Genomic DNA, 16917 nt, shown 5'->3' on the forward strand with positions numbered 1-16917 from the left:
TTAGCTTCCAAATAGTGTCTCCGGTAGAAAATGTTTTGCTTTGACAAAATATCCTTATTTTCAATGCCATTACAATTAAAATATTCTGGAGCAGAGCATTGGGTTAATTGTGTATTCTGTCCTCAAGTCCTCTGCATAGATGTTCAGTCTAACTTCAAAGAAAAACAATGTAACACTTGCTCATAGAGGTGGAACCCATTAGTGGAAGCTAGTAAGGTCAGAGGCTGTCACTGACCGTAGCACAGTTTGATAGACTAGTGAAGGTACAAATTAAAGCGTGCTTGGAGCAAGGAGGTCTAGAACTTGAGCAACTGTAAATCCTGTAAACTCTTCGGATTTGGCTTTTTTTTTCCTCTTGTTGCCACAGCAACTCAGTAGGCAGCACCAACATCAGCACTTGTTACAGGCCTGGGAAAAAGATAAATGATTGATTATTAATGTGTTTGATGTCATTCAATTGCACAACAAATGGACTCACTCCCATCATACTGTTCATATGTGAATTATGTTTTATAATGTCTTATTACAATAATGGTACATATTGCTTAAAAATGTGTACAAAATGCATAGGTATACACATACATATATGCAAATACATTTTATATATAAATACATGTGAATGTTCTAAATGTCTTCTAATCACCCTTGGGATTATAGATAACACATTTAACTTCTGTCTGATTCAACTTTCCATCTCCCACCCTGATGAAGGAACAGCGCTCTGAAAGCTAGTGCTTCCAAATAAACCTGTTCAACTATAACCTGGTGTTGTGTGACTTTTAACTTTGAACGTGCCAATCCAACACCGGCATCTCCAAATCTTTTTTATAAGTTTACACGTACCAGTAGGTTTGCCTTTCGAAAACAATGGTCCTAGAAGCAGATAGTTTCTAATCAATATACATTAGCTTCATATAAACAGCTATACTGCATATCTCAGTTCAAACGTCCCAATCTATTGCCCATCCTGGTACTTACATTATATAGGACCAACAGAAACTGCTCTGGTTTCAATACTTTTGCCAAATAAATGTGGATTAAAGTGTAAAAATCTACCACAGTATTTTTTAACCTAGAGTTGAAAATATGAAGCAAAAGTAATGTGAATGGTAAACTAACTCAACTCAGCCATCCGAAATTAATTATGTTACAGATCATTCTGAGCTAAACATCATGTAATTGTATTCATCAATACATTTTCAGATGATCACCGCAGGCGCAATAGGATAAAGTGAGGGTGATCCACTGGAACCATCAGGATGCCTTGGGTAGATTCTCTGCCACTATTCTTTTTTCTTGATATTAGTCTAAGTTACTGATACCAAATGCTGAAGGATGTTCACACAAAGTCTTAGGCAGAAGACAGTCTCACTCTTAATAAGAAGAATAGGTTATTTTATATTACTGAATTGCATCGGAATTCCATGATAGTTTCTTATCAGATGTCAGGCTCAAGGTAAGAATATATATGCATTAATGCTACTGAAACATTTTGGTCCACATTTTAGACATTTCAGTAACTCCATGTCTTGTTACCTCCTCCCAAGAATTGTCCTTTACACTCTGATAGATGGAGCTCATCTTGTGACTCAACTAATATTTTCAGGTACCAACTACCTGATAGAACAATATTCTGCATACTGAAGATAATAATTTATATTTATATGGTATGTCTAATTTGATGCACTGTTGCAAGCTCATTCACAGGAGGAATGTAAAACAAAATGACCGAGTTCTATAATGAGATATTCATTAGTGTGATAAAAACGTAAAGAGATATCTTTAAGAAGGAAAATAGGAGGGGAAGCAGAAAGGTAGGGAGGATATTCCAGCTCTGGGGACTAGGTAACTGAAGGCATGGTGACCAATTGTGGAGTTGTTATAATTGAAAGTGCACAAGAGGTGAGAACGGATATCTCGAAGGATTCTAAGGCTGGAGAAGTTTACAGGGATAGGAGGGGCATGACCCTGATGAGGTTTTAAAACAAAGATAAAAATTTTAAACTTGAGATGTTATTTGACCAGGAGCCAATGTTCATAGAGGTGATAATGTGCAACAAGGTAAGCAACCCTTAAGACTGGGCATTAGCCCTCCAAATACCTTAAGTCAAAGTACTTCACAGGACTACGATATAAACAAGGTTTGATGCCATGTCACACCAGGTGATATTGGGGTAGACATTAAAACTAGATGGGTTTTTCCAACAATTATTTCATGCTCATCATTAGTCTCTTAATTCCAGATTTTTTACTGAATTCAAATTCCATCATTTGCCGTGCCACTATTTGAACCTGGGTCCCAAATCTTTAGCGGAGTTTTTGGATTAGTATTATAATGATAATACCACTAGGCTGTCACCGTCCCAATAAAGAAAGAAAGAGACAGAAAGGGGAAGACGCTCAGGGAGGCTATGTACTCTAGGTTCGAATAAATCTAATTAATAACTATAACTTAAAAAAATTAAAACTGATGTGACAATTTTAAGAATAATAAAATGGCTTCATAGTGAAATAGAGGTTTAAATTAACAATTCATTTCTCAGTACAATAAAGATATAGGACACTACCATTTAATAAACAAAAGTATGTGCCAAGTATGCACAAGCTAATTTTTGATCTGTTGTTTAATTTTCAGTTTTAAAGTTTTATAGTGGCTTGTATCAATATGCATCAGACAACAGATGGAATCTTAATGTACTTCAAGTAATTTCAAAAGGTATGAGCATGTAAAGTAGAACAGTAAAATCATGCTGCAATAAAGGAATTACATTATGAGCACTGAAATATATCAGGTATGAACATGACATCAATAAATGAAGGTCAGATCTATCATGTTTGTTAAACTTTTTCTTGGATTTGACAAAATGAAAGATCTTTCATATGTCGATTTTGTGCTGATATCAGCTGTGGCAGCAGACACTACAAATAGCTATAGTGCCTTAGGCGAGAATAGGAATGAAAAAGTCAACTAAGGTTCCTGCTTCTGATTACAATCCAATAATCGCTGTGAAAGTGGCCAATGGAACACCACTGATCACAAGGTGGGGGTCAGGGGGTGCGGTGGAGATAAACCAGCTCACTGTAGGCCATTAAGAAATAAATGAATATTGATCGAAAGAAAATTGGGTTCATTAAGGACAACTAGAATAGAATTTGAAAAGAGAGGTAATATCTGTTGAATTTATTTCAACTATTTGATGATATAGTGGAGTGTATCAATGAAACTTACGAAGTTGATGTTCCATGTAACAAATTTTAAAAGACATTGATTCCGATAAGATGATAGAAATAGGGTAGCCCAATCAACCCCTTCTATCAATTTTGCCTCTAGATTCAGTTACATATTATAGAGGAGATATGGCAATAAAATTAAAGCATATATTATTAAAGTACATATGGAAGCATGTGGCATCAATTTGTGGCTAATGTATAATTAAGTTTGGTCAATATGCAGTCTAACCAGCATTTTTGAAAACAGCAGTCAAGGTCGACACCAATAGAAACTATGCTGCCTCACGGCATCAAGATCCAGGTTCAATTCCATCCTCGGGTGACTGTGCAAACTCCACACAGACATTCTCCCTGTATCTGCACGGGTTTCCACTGGGTGTTCCGGTTTCCTCCCGCAGTCCAGATGTGCAAATTAGGTGGATTTACCATGGTTAATGAGGGGTTAATGGGGGGGGGAAGTTGGCATGAACTCGATGGACTGAATGGCCTCCTTCCAAACTGTACAGATTCCATGATTCTATGAATGCAGACATAGAGGTGCAGCAGCATTTTGTAACATGCATACAATGCTAAAGGCCAGGCATGGTTGCCATTTTTCGCCCCTGACCATCTACTGTTCCCTCCTAATTGCTAATCTTTTATTTCCCCCCTTCTGACTGGTACTCCCACCCTTCCCAGGAACCTATTTGAAACACGCTGTTGGTAAAACACCAATCTGAAATAGAACTTTCCTTTGCTGTCAAGGTCATTTCCAGCAGGTGTGTGCAGCTTGCTCGATGCAGAAATGAGGAATCAAGGCTCAATATTGGCTGGGCCTTCGTCAAGAGATTTCCCTACACAGGGACCATTCCTGGGAAGCAAATCAAGGAGACAGACAATCCTGAGACATTTCCTTCAAATTATCTCTGGAAAACAGTCCCTTTATGTTGAGTAAATTTTACATTAGTTCAACAGAGATGCAATTATTTAGCTGCCGATACTGTCATGCCAGTTATCATGGATTAATCTATCCAATCAGACTCAACTCACCTAATGCCATTTCCAACTCATTAAAATGACACACGCATTTTCTCCGCAGTGGAATATAGATAGTTACAAATGTCAAGGGTTTTTTGAGCAAAATTTCTAATGATTTATTGCTATCAATCCAGCAAATGTTAAAGAGACAAACATAGTGACGGAAAATGAGGGCAATGAACTACATTGGAAAGGACCAACAAATAGAAAGAAAACATCATTTGTGGAATTACTGATACAGTATCATCAAGCTTACCCAATGCTGTCTTTTCTCCATTTTTGTTTTCATCAGTCATTTCCGTCCCTTTGGTGAACTTTTAATTTTAATGCTAATAAATTCTAGGTGGAGTGTGTTCTGAATTAACTGCTTTCAAAAATTATTTTCATTCATACCTGGCTGCGCAAGCGATAACATTTCAAATTGTTTCATGAGTCATTTAACTTAAGGAGAAAGACTTGGTTTCTGTTCCCATTTTATTTGGATATACGTAAGGGAAATATCCAACGCTCTCATTCCAAAAATAACTTTACTGTGTGCTTATCATACAGAGATGTTTAAATTGCAGTGTAATTTTGGATAGGTGTCTCAATTGCACTACTGGGGAGTATGGTGTGAGTATCCTGAAGAAGGTAATCCCACTTCAATTAAGTCTAACAAAGCCTCCTCCAGAATAGTTATATTTCTGTAAGAAGCAGAACTGTGTAACTTTGTAGGACAGTGTGGTTCCAGGTGCAGGGTTTAGGTGGCCAAAGCGATGTGGGAATTAAGGCAGGGGATGCAGACATTATTGATGTTTTTTATAAAAATAAAGAAAGTTCTTCTTGGGTCTTGGAATTTCCAAGTCAATGGTATCATATAGTTAATACAGATCAATCATTATATATTTCATGCCTATTGCAGTGTTACAGACACCACTGACATAGAAATACTTTATTGTAGGCACAGAAGAATTCTTGGGTTCTCTTCATTTCCCATTGTAACATCATCAAAGGTTTCACACAAATATTGTGAATGGAGAACTTTGACCCCTTTTGCAATTACTGCAAGGATTCAGTGCTTTGCAGAACCCTCAAACCATTGGGTTTTCAAGGTATTAATGGGTATAATATTTTGATTACTTTCTATTAACTATATTGCTTAAAAAGAATGAATGCTTTCACCTTCACAACCTGTCGAGACCTCTCAAACAAATCCTCTGTTCCTGTCAGTTTAGACTTGATACAATGCTGAATTCAACAAGGCAAAGGACTCTGTGCATATTCGTTGATTTTTAGAGCTCAAGGAAAGGAAAACTAAAGGCAGACTAAATTAAATGATTAGATTAGATTACTTACAGTGTGGAAACAGGCCCTTCGGCCCAACAAGTCCACACCCACCCTCCGAAGAGCATTCCCCTACATTTATCCCTTCACCCAACAAACCCTAATGTCAAGATAAAAAGATAAAAAGAAACATCATTCCTTATAAATTAAAACGGAACTATTGACTGGTATTTTTAATTTGGATTTATGGAATTAGAAGCTCGTCGCCGTCCTGAACCTATAGTCTACTATTATAAAATAATTGAATCAACAGTTAATGTATCCATACTATATTTCTATATTATCCAACAGAGGTTAAACAGGGTTTATCATAAGCATATTGACACCTTCATCAGTCAGAGGGTCAGCAGGTAAATTGTTCATAATATATCATAAGCAGTAATTTCAAACTCAACATCCTTTATCTTTATAGATTTTTGACATACATATTGAATTAGGTAAATACATATACAGAATGTGTGGTACTCTTTATCCATTATTATGCTGAACGCAAAATTTCACAATTATCCATGCATACTCCAATCTAACTACTATCATAACTTAGCTAACATATCACAAAAAAAAGCTTCTACAAGGATGACAACTAAAATGTTAAAATAAATTTATCAAGAACACAGGAATAGAGTAGGCCATGCAACCTTTCATGACTCTGATCATGGCTGGGCAGTACCCTAGCTCCATCTGCCTGCCTTGGTTCCATATTGTTCATGGCCTTCTTTCAGCAACATTCTACCCATCTCAGGTTTTGAATTATTGACTGAGCTGTGGAGAAAGCATCCAGAGTTCTTAGCCCATAATACACTAATTACACCTGAAGTAGAGAAGTGACCCATAACAAATCCATAAATGCAATCTAAATAAGCAGAAACAAAATATGCAATTTTTCGGAAGTAACCACAAAATAAGAGAATAACATAACTCACAGATCAACGTGATGATAGAGACCAGGAGGAGCGTGATGCTGATGTGGAGAGAGTTGGCTGAGCTGCAGTCCATTTTGTTCTTCTTGCAGGAGCAGACTTGCACTAGAACATCTGTACTGTTGGTCAGTGGGGGATCTCCCCCATCTGTCACTACAATTGGCAAAATGTAGTTTGCTCTTTTCAGTGTCTGCAGGAGTCTGAGTTGAGCATGGGTACCTAAAAGAGCAAATCAAAAATGTCAATTTTATTCTCAATATATAACTATAATCTTCCTTCCATCAAGATGAGAGCAATCAACATGAGTCAATGAATCATGTTTAAGTGAAGGAATGGGTGACAGAGCTAACTGTGCATTTTATCATATCGATCAAATTCAGGATGACCTCTAATTTGCTGATCCTAAAGAAACATAATTAGTTCAATTTTGGGATCACAAATTACAAAAGAAATTGATTTTTCAAGTATCTGCTTGAAAATCTGAAAATTGTATTGCTTTATTCCATCTAATAAGCAATTTCTAAAAATAACTTTTAAAATATTCTAGAAAATTAATTCCTGTTCTTGATAAACTGAATTTCTCCTCATTCAATGGGTTTTAAAGACACTGCAAAGATAGAGAGTGTTGTTGTAGGACATTTACGAAAGAGAAAATATTCCTGCAAATTGTATGGACTTTAGCAAAGTAATCTTTCTTAAGGGATCCAGTTTCCCTAACTATTCTAACTTGTGCGTGAGTAAGTTGTGCTGTTGTAATAAGTCAAAGAGAAATGTATGTTAGTGATGTTGCTTCATCAAGGAGTACAGGGGACATGATAGAATATTTAGAAGCACATTGAGAGAAATTTTCCCATTTTCAACTGAAGTGTTTTGTTGAGTGAGAGTCATGACACCCAGTCAGCCATAGCTTATAACAACTTTTTTCACATAATCTTCTGATCTTCACCTTGTTAATTATGCAACTAGGCTCCTTAGCACCTTTAGCAGCCAATCACGAGGCAGGAGGAGCAGAAGGGCTTGTCACTACCATGATCTTTCAGGTTTCATGTCACTGGTGCCATACTTCAAACCCCACTGAACAAAGGTCAGAGGCTGTAAGGCCCTTACACTATTATTGTGCATTGTCATCCCTAGTGGCACAGCCCAGGAAGAGAAGATAAGCAGCTTAGGTAAATACTGTGATTCATTTAAATGGCATGCACAGTGGAGGAGGAAAGGGTTAATGATCTCTGTGCTCTGCAATGGTAAATGCCTTCTGCTCTCGGCTACCTCGCATTCACGGGGTCACCATGTACACTTTTGCACACACCTCACCAAGGCTGATGTGCAATAATGTTAACTATTTCATGCCTTATGTCCACTCAATGGTTGTCACTCACCTCACCTTCTAAACCAACAACCCTTTTATTTCTCTTGCAACCCAGACTTCCAATTCCTGGAGGCATCTCATGACCTCTCCTGCTCCTGCATCTCCACTATCTGCTTTCCATCCTCTTTCATCACAGGCATCTCTACCTCTCACTGCAGGAAATATTGGCCACATCCCAGACTGAAGTCTCCACAGCACCACAATAGACCTGCCAGTATTCTCTGGGTTTGTTGAATTTGGCATACAGGACTGATCACGGTCCATTGTCTGGACTGCAAGCTCACAAATCTCTGACCTCCAGCAGAACCCAGAATCTGCTGGTCATGGCCAAACCCCAGAATAGAATCTGTTGAAGCCTCTGACCAAGTGTGACAGTACCCCCTGACTGACCATCATCCCCATGATCCTATTATGGAACAGTACCCTTTGACGTTCAGATATAGCCAGTTGGTTGAAGCACATGCAGCGAGTTTGTTAAAGAAGCTGCAGGCACATGTCGTAGGCATAACATTGATGAAGTACGGTGACGTACAACAACATTTACATCCCCTGGGCTCTTCAGTGTTCCTCACCATGATAAGCTGCTTATAAAACCCTGGTTAGACCACACTTGGAATATTGTGTCCAGTTCTGGCCGCCTCATTATAGGATGTAGATGCTTTAGAGAGGGTGCAGAGGAGATTTACCAAGATGCTGCCTGGATCAGAGGGCATGACTTATGAAGTAAGGTTGAGTGAGCTTGGGCTTTTCACACTGGAGAGATGAAGGAAGATAAGTGACTTGATAGAGATCATTACAAGGTAATGAGAGACATATTTAGAGTAGATAGCCAGAGACGTTTCTCCAGGGCAGAAATAGCTGTCATGAGGGGTCATAAGTTTAAGGTGATTGGAGGAAGGTTAAAGGGGAGATGTCAGAGGTAGGTTCTTTACACAGAGAGTGGTGGGTGCGTGGAATGCACTGCCAGCGGTGATAGTAGAATCAGAGACATTTGGGACATTCAAGCAACTGGCAGACAAGCACAAGCATGGCAGTAAATTGAGGGGTGTGTAGGTTAGGTTGATTTAAGATTAAGATAAATGCTCGCACAACAATGTGGGCCGATGGGCCTGGACTGTGCTGTACTGTTCTATGTTCTATGTGCTTGTCTCTGCGCACAAAAACAATACATGCCACAGGGGCTGGCAGTGTCCAAGTTAGTGCAAAATAACTGAGCAGTACAAAATGAAAGCAAGATCCACAAGCTCCATTTTACATCGATGTACCAGATGCATGTGCTCTGGCATGCAAGGCAACCCAGCAGCCCATGGTATCTCTGAGCTCCAACATGAAGTGCTGAAGAGCTGGAAAGGTATGAGTGTTGGTCTCAGCACAAGCATGGTGGTATGATGAGGCTGGATGCCCACCTTTGTGGCCAGATGGTGGGGAGGATAGTGGCCATGGGAGTATGTAGGAATGTTATGGAGCAGACACAGCTGGATGATGGCTGGCACAGGCCTTTGGCACGGTGCAGCCACCAGCTACATGCGCTGAGTTCCATTTCAGGATTGGCATGGTATAGTTTACCAGGGAAGGAGGACAGCATGAAATAGTCTTCACTGTTAACAAGAAGCAAATACTAGCCCTCTCAAAAGACAAGGAAATACAAGATTTGTAAGATTCTGAAGTCGCTATACATAGCTTAAGGGGATAATCACAACATTTCTTTTGACGTTATGATTCTGACATTTTTTCAATCTCACTGTTTTCCCAGCTTGCTTGCCATTGCATGGCATGGTGGCTCTGAGCGGTTAGCACTGCTGCCTCAAAGCATCAGGGACCTGGGTTCAATTCCATCCTCAGGTGACTGTCAGTGTGATGTTTGCACATTCTCCCTGTGTCTGTGCGGGTTTTCTCCGTATGCTCCGGTTTCCTCCCACAATTCAAAGATGTGCAGATTAGGTGAATTGGCCGTGCTAAATTGCCCACAGTGCTCAGGGATGTGTAGGTTAGGTGCATTAGTTAAGGGTAAATGTAGAGTAATAGGTTTGGGGAATGGGTCTGAGTGGGTTACTCTTCAGAGGGTTGACGTACACTTGTTGGGCTGAAAGGCTTGTTTCCACACTGTAGTGATTCCATGTTTGCCCACACCACACCAGGGAAGGTCTGCCCATTATCTTTATATCTGGCTTACAAGCTTGAAAGCACAAGAACTCTATTAGAACTATCTCAAACCAGCAGTATAAAATCATCTTAAGTGTAAACACTAATTGGAGTTCCATTGAGAATGTAAAGAAACTTCAAACATAGATAAAGAACGTACAGAAATTCTCAGTGCGACAGTAGAGAATCCTTCAGATGCTGAAGACAAGGCATAGCGAATGAAATACTTTGTGAAATTGTTAATTATTTAAGGATTTTGTTAACCATAGTCTATACATGAAATCTGCTATTATTGGGCAGAGAAAAGAGAATATTTACAGAGCTGTCCTTAATGGACAACAATTGTTTTAAAGCACTTCGTGGTGAGTGAAGAAACTAAATGTTGAGCCAAAAAAGGAGATTTGAAAGTGTGAAGAAAGCATGCTCAAAGAGCTCGGTTTTAAGGAGGATCTTAAAGGAGGAAGGGGAGGTGTAGAAATGGAAGGATTCAGAGATGAAATTCCAAGACAGGCACAAACATGCTTAATATGATTAAATAGATAATATAATTCACTCAAGTCAGGTTAGACTTTTGAAAGGGAAATCAGGTTCCACAATTCCACAGTCTGACCATTGTGGCACAGACATCTCACACTGGGAAGCTCACACCTTCAATATATTGTCTGGACCAACATAACACCAATTGTTAAAGTTCACTTGAGAATATAACTTTTTAAAAAAGTTTTGCGATTTACATATGAAAGTACTGAAACCAATATGGTCATTCTAACAGATGGGAGACTTAACAAACAATCCAGGTCTTTTTCAATATATTATTTCAGTTACATCACACTGTAAACTTTTGCTATAAATTCTGTGTCATAAAATTTTTAAGTCGATGCATGTGGGGTGTGGCAGAAGTAATATTGGCACTTCACCTATTGACAATCTAAATGAACTAACTGGATGAACAGATCTAGTGTAATATATCCAGATTTGCAAACAATACAAAAGTGGTTTTACTGGTGGTGGGTAATGGTTTTAAAAATAGTCATGGTGATTTGGTGGTGGAACAGCCATTGAGTTGTGTGCAAGAGCGCTTCTAGATATAGAAGAAGTAAAAATAAAAGCAAACCAAACCTCAATTCCTTTAGCGAGAGGTGGGCAAAGCGAGGGTTACAATATTTTATTTCCCCTTCCAACTCCATTTTAATTTAGTTGCTACCGCTCTCCCTACCCAACCCTCCACTTTTGTTAGTGACAACTGCTTGTAGTAGGCTTTGCATGTAAATTTCTAAAAAAAACCAGAGTGATTTAGTGGTGGGAAAGCTGTTTGATTGTGTGTAATGATACTCCTGGATTATACAACAGCAACAACAAAAAAGCAGAAGTGATTTTGAATTCAATTTGAGGGCCCTTGTGGCATAGTGGTACTGCCGCTACCTCTGATCTATGGAGGCCTGGGTTCAAGTCCTACTTGTTCCAGAGATGTGTAATAACATCTCTGGAGAGAGTGATATAAAAAAAATATACCACAAGTCAGCTGTGAAAAAAAAACACAAACAGTAATCAGATTATCACGGGTTTTGGATAGCTTTGGTAACTGGTTGTGGTTTTAATGGAGGTGGGCAGCATGAACATAGAACGTAGAACATAGAACAATACAGTGCCGAACAGGTCCTTCGGTCCTCGATGTTGCGCCAATCTGTGAAATATTGTCAGCTTGTCCCCCTACACTATCCCATCATCATCCATGTGCTTATCCAAGGGTTGTTTAAATCTCCCTAATGTACATTGACAGGCAGGGCATTCCACGCCCTTACCACTCTCTGAGTAAATAACCTGCCTCTGACATCTGTCTTAAATCTATCACCCCTCAATTTTTAATTATGCCCCCTCATACAAGCTGACATCATCATCCTAGAAAAATGACTTTCACTGTCTACCCTATCTAATCCTCTGATCATCTTATATGTCTCTAAAAAATTCCCTCTTAGCCTTCTTCTTTCCAATGAGAACAGACCCAAGTCTCTCAGCCTTTCCACATAAGACCTTCCCTCCAGACCAGGCAACATCCTGGTAAATCTCCTCTGCACCTTTTCCAATACTGCCACATCTTTCCCGAAATATGGCGGCCAGAACTGTACACAATATTCCAAGTGTGGTCGCACGAGCATTTTGTATAGTTGCAGCATAATATTGCGGCTCCAGAACTCAATCCCTCTACCAATGAAACCTAACACACTGTATGCCTTCTTAACAGCACTATCAACCTGGGTGGCAACATTCAGGGATCTATGTACATGAACTCCAAGAACCCTCTGCACATCCACACTACCAAGAATCTTTCCATTGACCCAGTACTCTGCCTTCCTGTTATTCTTCACCTCACATTTAGCTGCATTGAACTCCATTTGCCACCTCAGCCCAATTCTGCAGTTTATCCAAGTTCCTCTGCAACCTGTAACATTATTCCAAACTATCTACTACTCCACCGACTTTAGTGTCATCTGCAAATTTACTAATCCATCCACCTACACCTGCGTCTAAGTCATTTATAAAAATGACAAATTGCAGTGGTCCCAAAACAGATCCTTGTGGCACACCACTAGTAACTGGACTTCAGGCTGAATATTTTCCATCAACCACAACTCGCTGCCTTCTTTCAGAAAGCCAGTTTCTAATCCAACCTTCTAAATCACCCTTAATCCCATCCCTCTGCATTTTCTCCAGCAGCTTACCATGTGGAATCTTATCAAAGGCTTTACTGAAGTCCATGTATACCACGTCAACTGCCCTACCCTCATCTACATGCTTGGTCACCTTCTCAAAAAACCTAATGAGGTTTGTGAGACACACCTGCCTTTGACGAAACCATGTTGACTATCTGAAATCAAATTGTTGCTTGCTAGATGATTATAAATCTTATCTCTTATAATCCTTTTCAAAACCTTTTCTACAACAGAAGTAAGGCTCACTGGTCTATAATTACCTGGGTCATCTCTACTGCCCTTCTTGAACAAGGGCACAACATTTGCAATCCTCCAGTCCTCTGGTATGAAACCTGTAGACAATGACGACTCAAACATCAAAGCCAAAGGATCTGCTATCTTCTCCCTAGCTTCCTAGAGAATCTTCGGATAAATCCCATCTGGCCCAGGGGGCTTGTCTACTTTCACTCCTTCTAGAATTGATAACACTTTTTGTAACTAACCTCTATCCTGTCTAGTCTAATATCTCGTACCTCATTCTTCTCTTCTACAATATGCTCCTTTTCATGAGTGAAAACTGATGAGAAATGTTCGTTTAGCACCTCTTCGATCTCTACAGGGTCCACATTTAACTTCCCACTTCTGTCTTTGACTGGCCCTATTCCTACCCTAATCATTCTTTTATTCCTCACATACCTACAGAAAGCTTTAGGGTTCTCCTTTATTCAATTTGCTAAAGACTGCTCATGTCCTCTCTTTGCTCTTTGTAACTCTCTCTTTAAATCCGTCCTAGCTGATCTGTAACTCTCCATTGCCTCATCTGAACCATCTTGCCTCATCAACACATAAGCCTCCTTCTTCTTCTTAACAAGAGATACAATTTCTGTAGTAAACCATGGTTCCCTTACCTTGTCACTTCCTCCTTGTCTGACAGGGACATACCTATCAAGAACACGCAATATCTGTTCCTTAAACCAGCTCCACATGTCCATTGTCTGCATCCCCCGCATCCTAACTCATGCCTAATTGCATTATAATTGCCCTCGCCCATTGATAACTCTTGACCTGTGGCATGTAGCTATCCCTTTCCATCGCTAAGCTAAACGTAACTGAATTATGGTCACTCTGTCCAAAGTGCTCACCTACCACTAAATCAAACACCTGGCCTGGTTCATTACCAAGCACCAGACCCAGTGTGGCCTCCCCTCTTGTTGGCCCTTTGACATACTGTGTCAGGAAACCATCCTGCACACATTGGACAAAAAATGATCCATCTGATGTACTAGAATTACAGCATTTCCAGTTAATGTTGGGAAAGTTAAAGTCTCCCATAATGACCACCCTGTTCCTTTCACTCCTACCCAGAATAATTTTGCCAATCCTCTCTTCCACCTTCCTAGAACTCTGTGGAGGCCTATAAAAAACTCCAAGCAGTGTGACCTCTCCTCTCCTGTTTCTTACCTTAGCCCACACTACCTCAGTAGACGAGTCCTTGTCAAAAGTTCTTTCAGCCACCGTTATACTATCCTTGACTAACAAGGCCACACCTCCCCCTCTTTTACCACCTTGTCTGTTCTTAATTAACCGGCAACATGCATTCCTCACCCTGGTCTATCCATGTCTCCGAAATGGCCACAACATCGAAGTCCCAGGTACCTATCCATGCTGCAAGCTCACCTACCTTATTTCAGATACTTCTGGTGTTGAAGTAGACACACTTCAAACCAGCTTGCAGTCTGCAAGCACATTCCTGTGACCCTGAAATCCTGTCCCTGTCCTCCCTACTCTCATCCTCCTGTACACTGCAACTAGACCTCAGTTTCCCATTCCCCTGCTGAGCTAGTTTAAATCCACCCGAATAGCACCAGCAAATTTCCCACCCAGGATATTAGTACCCCACTGGTTCAAGTGAAGACTGTCCTGTTTGTACAGATCCAACCTTGCCCAGAATGAGCCCCAATTATCTAAGTACCTGAAACCCTCTCTCCTGCACCATCCTTGCAGCCACATGTTCAGCTGATATCTCTTCCTTTTCCTTGCCTTGCTATCATGCTGCACGGGTAACAAACCAGAGATAACAACTCTGTTTGTTCTAGCTCTCAGCTTCCACCTAGCTCCCTGAAATCCTGCCTTACATCCCTATCCCTCTTTCTACCTATGTCGTTGGTACCTACATGGACCATGACTTGAGACTGGTCACCTTCTCCCTTCAGGACCCCAAAGATACGATCCGAGGCATCACGGACAATGGCACCTGGGAGGCAACATACCAGCCATGAGTCTCGTTTGTTCCCAACAAACCTTCTACCTGACCCTCTAACTACTAGTCCCCAATGACTAACACTCTTCTCCTTTCCCTCCTTCCCTTCTGTGCAACAGGGACAGGCTCTGTGACAGAGACCTGCACACCACTCCATGCCCCTGGTAAGTTGTCGCCCTCAACAGCATCCAAAACAGTATACATGTTTTTCAGGGGAACGATCACAGGGGATCCCTCCACTCACTGTTTTTTCCCCCTTTGAACAGTCACCCAGCTTTCTTCATGCCTAGGAGTAACTATTCCCTGTAACTCTTATCTATCACAGCCTCTGCCTCTCGAATGATCCGAAGTTCATCCAGCTCCCGCTCCAGTTCTCTAACACGGTCTTGAAGGAGCGAGAGTTGGGTGCACTTCCTGCAGATGTACTTGGATGGGACACTAATGGCGTCCCTCACCTCAAACATCATGCAGGAGGAACATACCTCTCCCTGTACTGCACATGTGGCTCTCCAGCCTTGCTACTGTGATGGTGTGATGGTGTGTAGGACCAAGCAAGTTCTATGCTGCTATCCCACCTCTGCCCTCAGCAGATGGCTGATAGGCATTGACCAGATGGAGCTCACTTTTCTTAATTGTACTTGAGGAGAAAGTAAGGTCTGCAGATGCTGGAGATCAAAGTTGAAACTTTATTGCTGGAAAAGCACAGCAGGTCAGGCAGCATCCAGGGAACAGGAGATTCGACGTTTCGGGCACAGGCCAAAGAATCCTGAAGAAGGGCCTGTGCCCGAAACGTCGAATCTCCTGTTCCCTTAATTGTACTTGACCCTCTTAAAGGGATGCTGCACTGAATAATGTTGCCACCATTGAAATTATTAAAAATGAAACACTAGTGCAGATTGAAGACTCCACAGTGACAGATTTGGTGCTGGAAATTAAAGTGGAAAGAGCTAGAGATACCATGGTCTTGTAAAAGGAGACAGGAGACCCTCAGAAGAAATATGAAGATAATGGTCAGGGAGATCAATCCCTGGTATATGGATCGACAGTGCCCCAAGAGGTCATACAATCCCAGTGGGTGGTCAAGACCACATTTCTAACTGACATTTCCTATTCACTCGTTCACCTACCCCTGCTTAATATACCCCTGCTTAAGAACCCCTTCAGTCACCCAGGCCCTCGAATCAAACACCCAGAGACTCCTTCACACTCATTCACATAGCAATCCCACAAGTCACAGATCAACTCTTTTTCTGCCTCTATATACCTTCAGCTCACCAGCTATTTCAGGCACATAACCCGAATGCAGCATTCCACAGTCATTAATCTTGTGGGATTCGTTGACATGGGTAGTAGATGCTGGTCTAGCCAGTGATCCTAATGTGCCCTTAAATGCATTAAAGAGAGCACAATGGAAGGGGTAGAGTAGAAGCAATAGGGGACAAGGTCACTTGCATCTCCTCAGGCCTATGGAAGGACTGGATGACATTAATGGCAGAACCTGTGGCAGCTGGTATCATTAAAAACATTGGAAGTGAAGAAAGTTCAAGCAATATACTAGAACTACCTGAAGATTGATTTTGGGTACCAAAAATGAATGATTCCCAAGGACAGATTTGAATGGATTCAAAGTAAATGATGGGTGTAACATGAGTATTTGGATGAGCAGCATCTTGAAGAGTAAAGACTCATACAATCAGAATATATTATATCACTGGGAACATAATATAAGATAGTAAAATAGGTAAAGGTATCATCCTAAGATACAAAAATGATACTCAAAATAGATCAGACTACTAACATTTGAACAAGTGGTCTTGAAAGAGATTGGTTTTGTGTTTTGAAAACACTTTGCCTGAATCTTAAACAGTTTGTTGGAGATTGGGACTATTTCCTTGGGTTAGAAAGATGCTGGTATTGATTGATTTTCTTGGAGAGAGTACCAGTTATATGTAAGATGGTTAAAAA

The 16917-nt window shown here is 40.5% G+C and overlaps 1 protein-coding gene across 2 annotated transcripts in view; it reads right to left on the reverse strand.

Annotated features, from left to right (window-relative positions):
- Positions 1-352: 352 nt before the first annotated feature.
- Positions 353-16917, reverse strand: part of cdh13 (cadherin 13, H-cadherin (heart)) — a 1069860-nt gene continuing 1053295 nt past the window's right edge. For both annotated transcript variants that reach the window (XM_043706651.1, XM_043706652.1), the window contains 2 exons: positions 6495-6710; positions 353-408 (listed from right to left, as the gene is read on the reverse strand). In XM_043706651.1, the coding sequence (XP_043562586.1) occupies positions 401-408; positions 6495-6710 (224 nt within the window). In that variant the 3' untranslated portion in view covers positions 353-400. The remainder of the gene's footprint in view (positions 409-6494; positions 6711-16917) is intronic.

Source organism: Chiloscyllium plagiosum, chromosome 17 (assembly GCF_004010195.1).
Source record: "Chiloscyllium plagiosum isolate BGI_BamShark_2017 chromosome 17, ASM401019v2, whole genome shotgun sequence".
Classification (NCBI taxonomy): Eukaryota; Metazoa; Chordata; class Chondrichthyes; order Orectolobiformes; family Hemiscylliidae; genus Chiloscyllium; species Chiloscyllium plagiosum.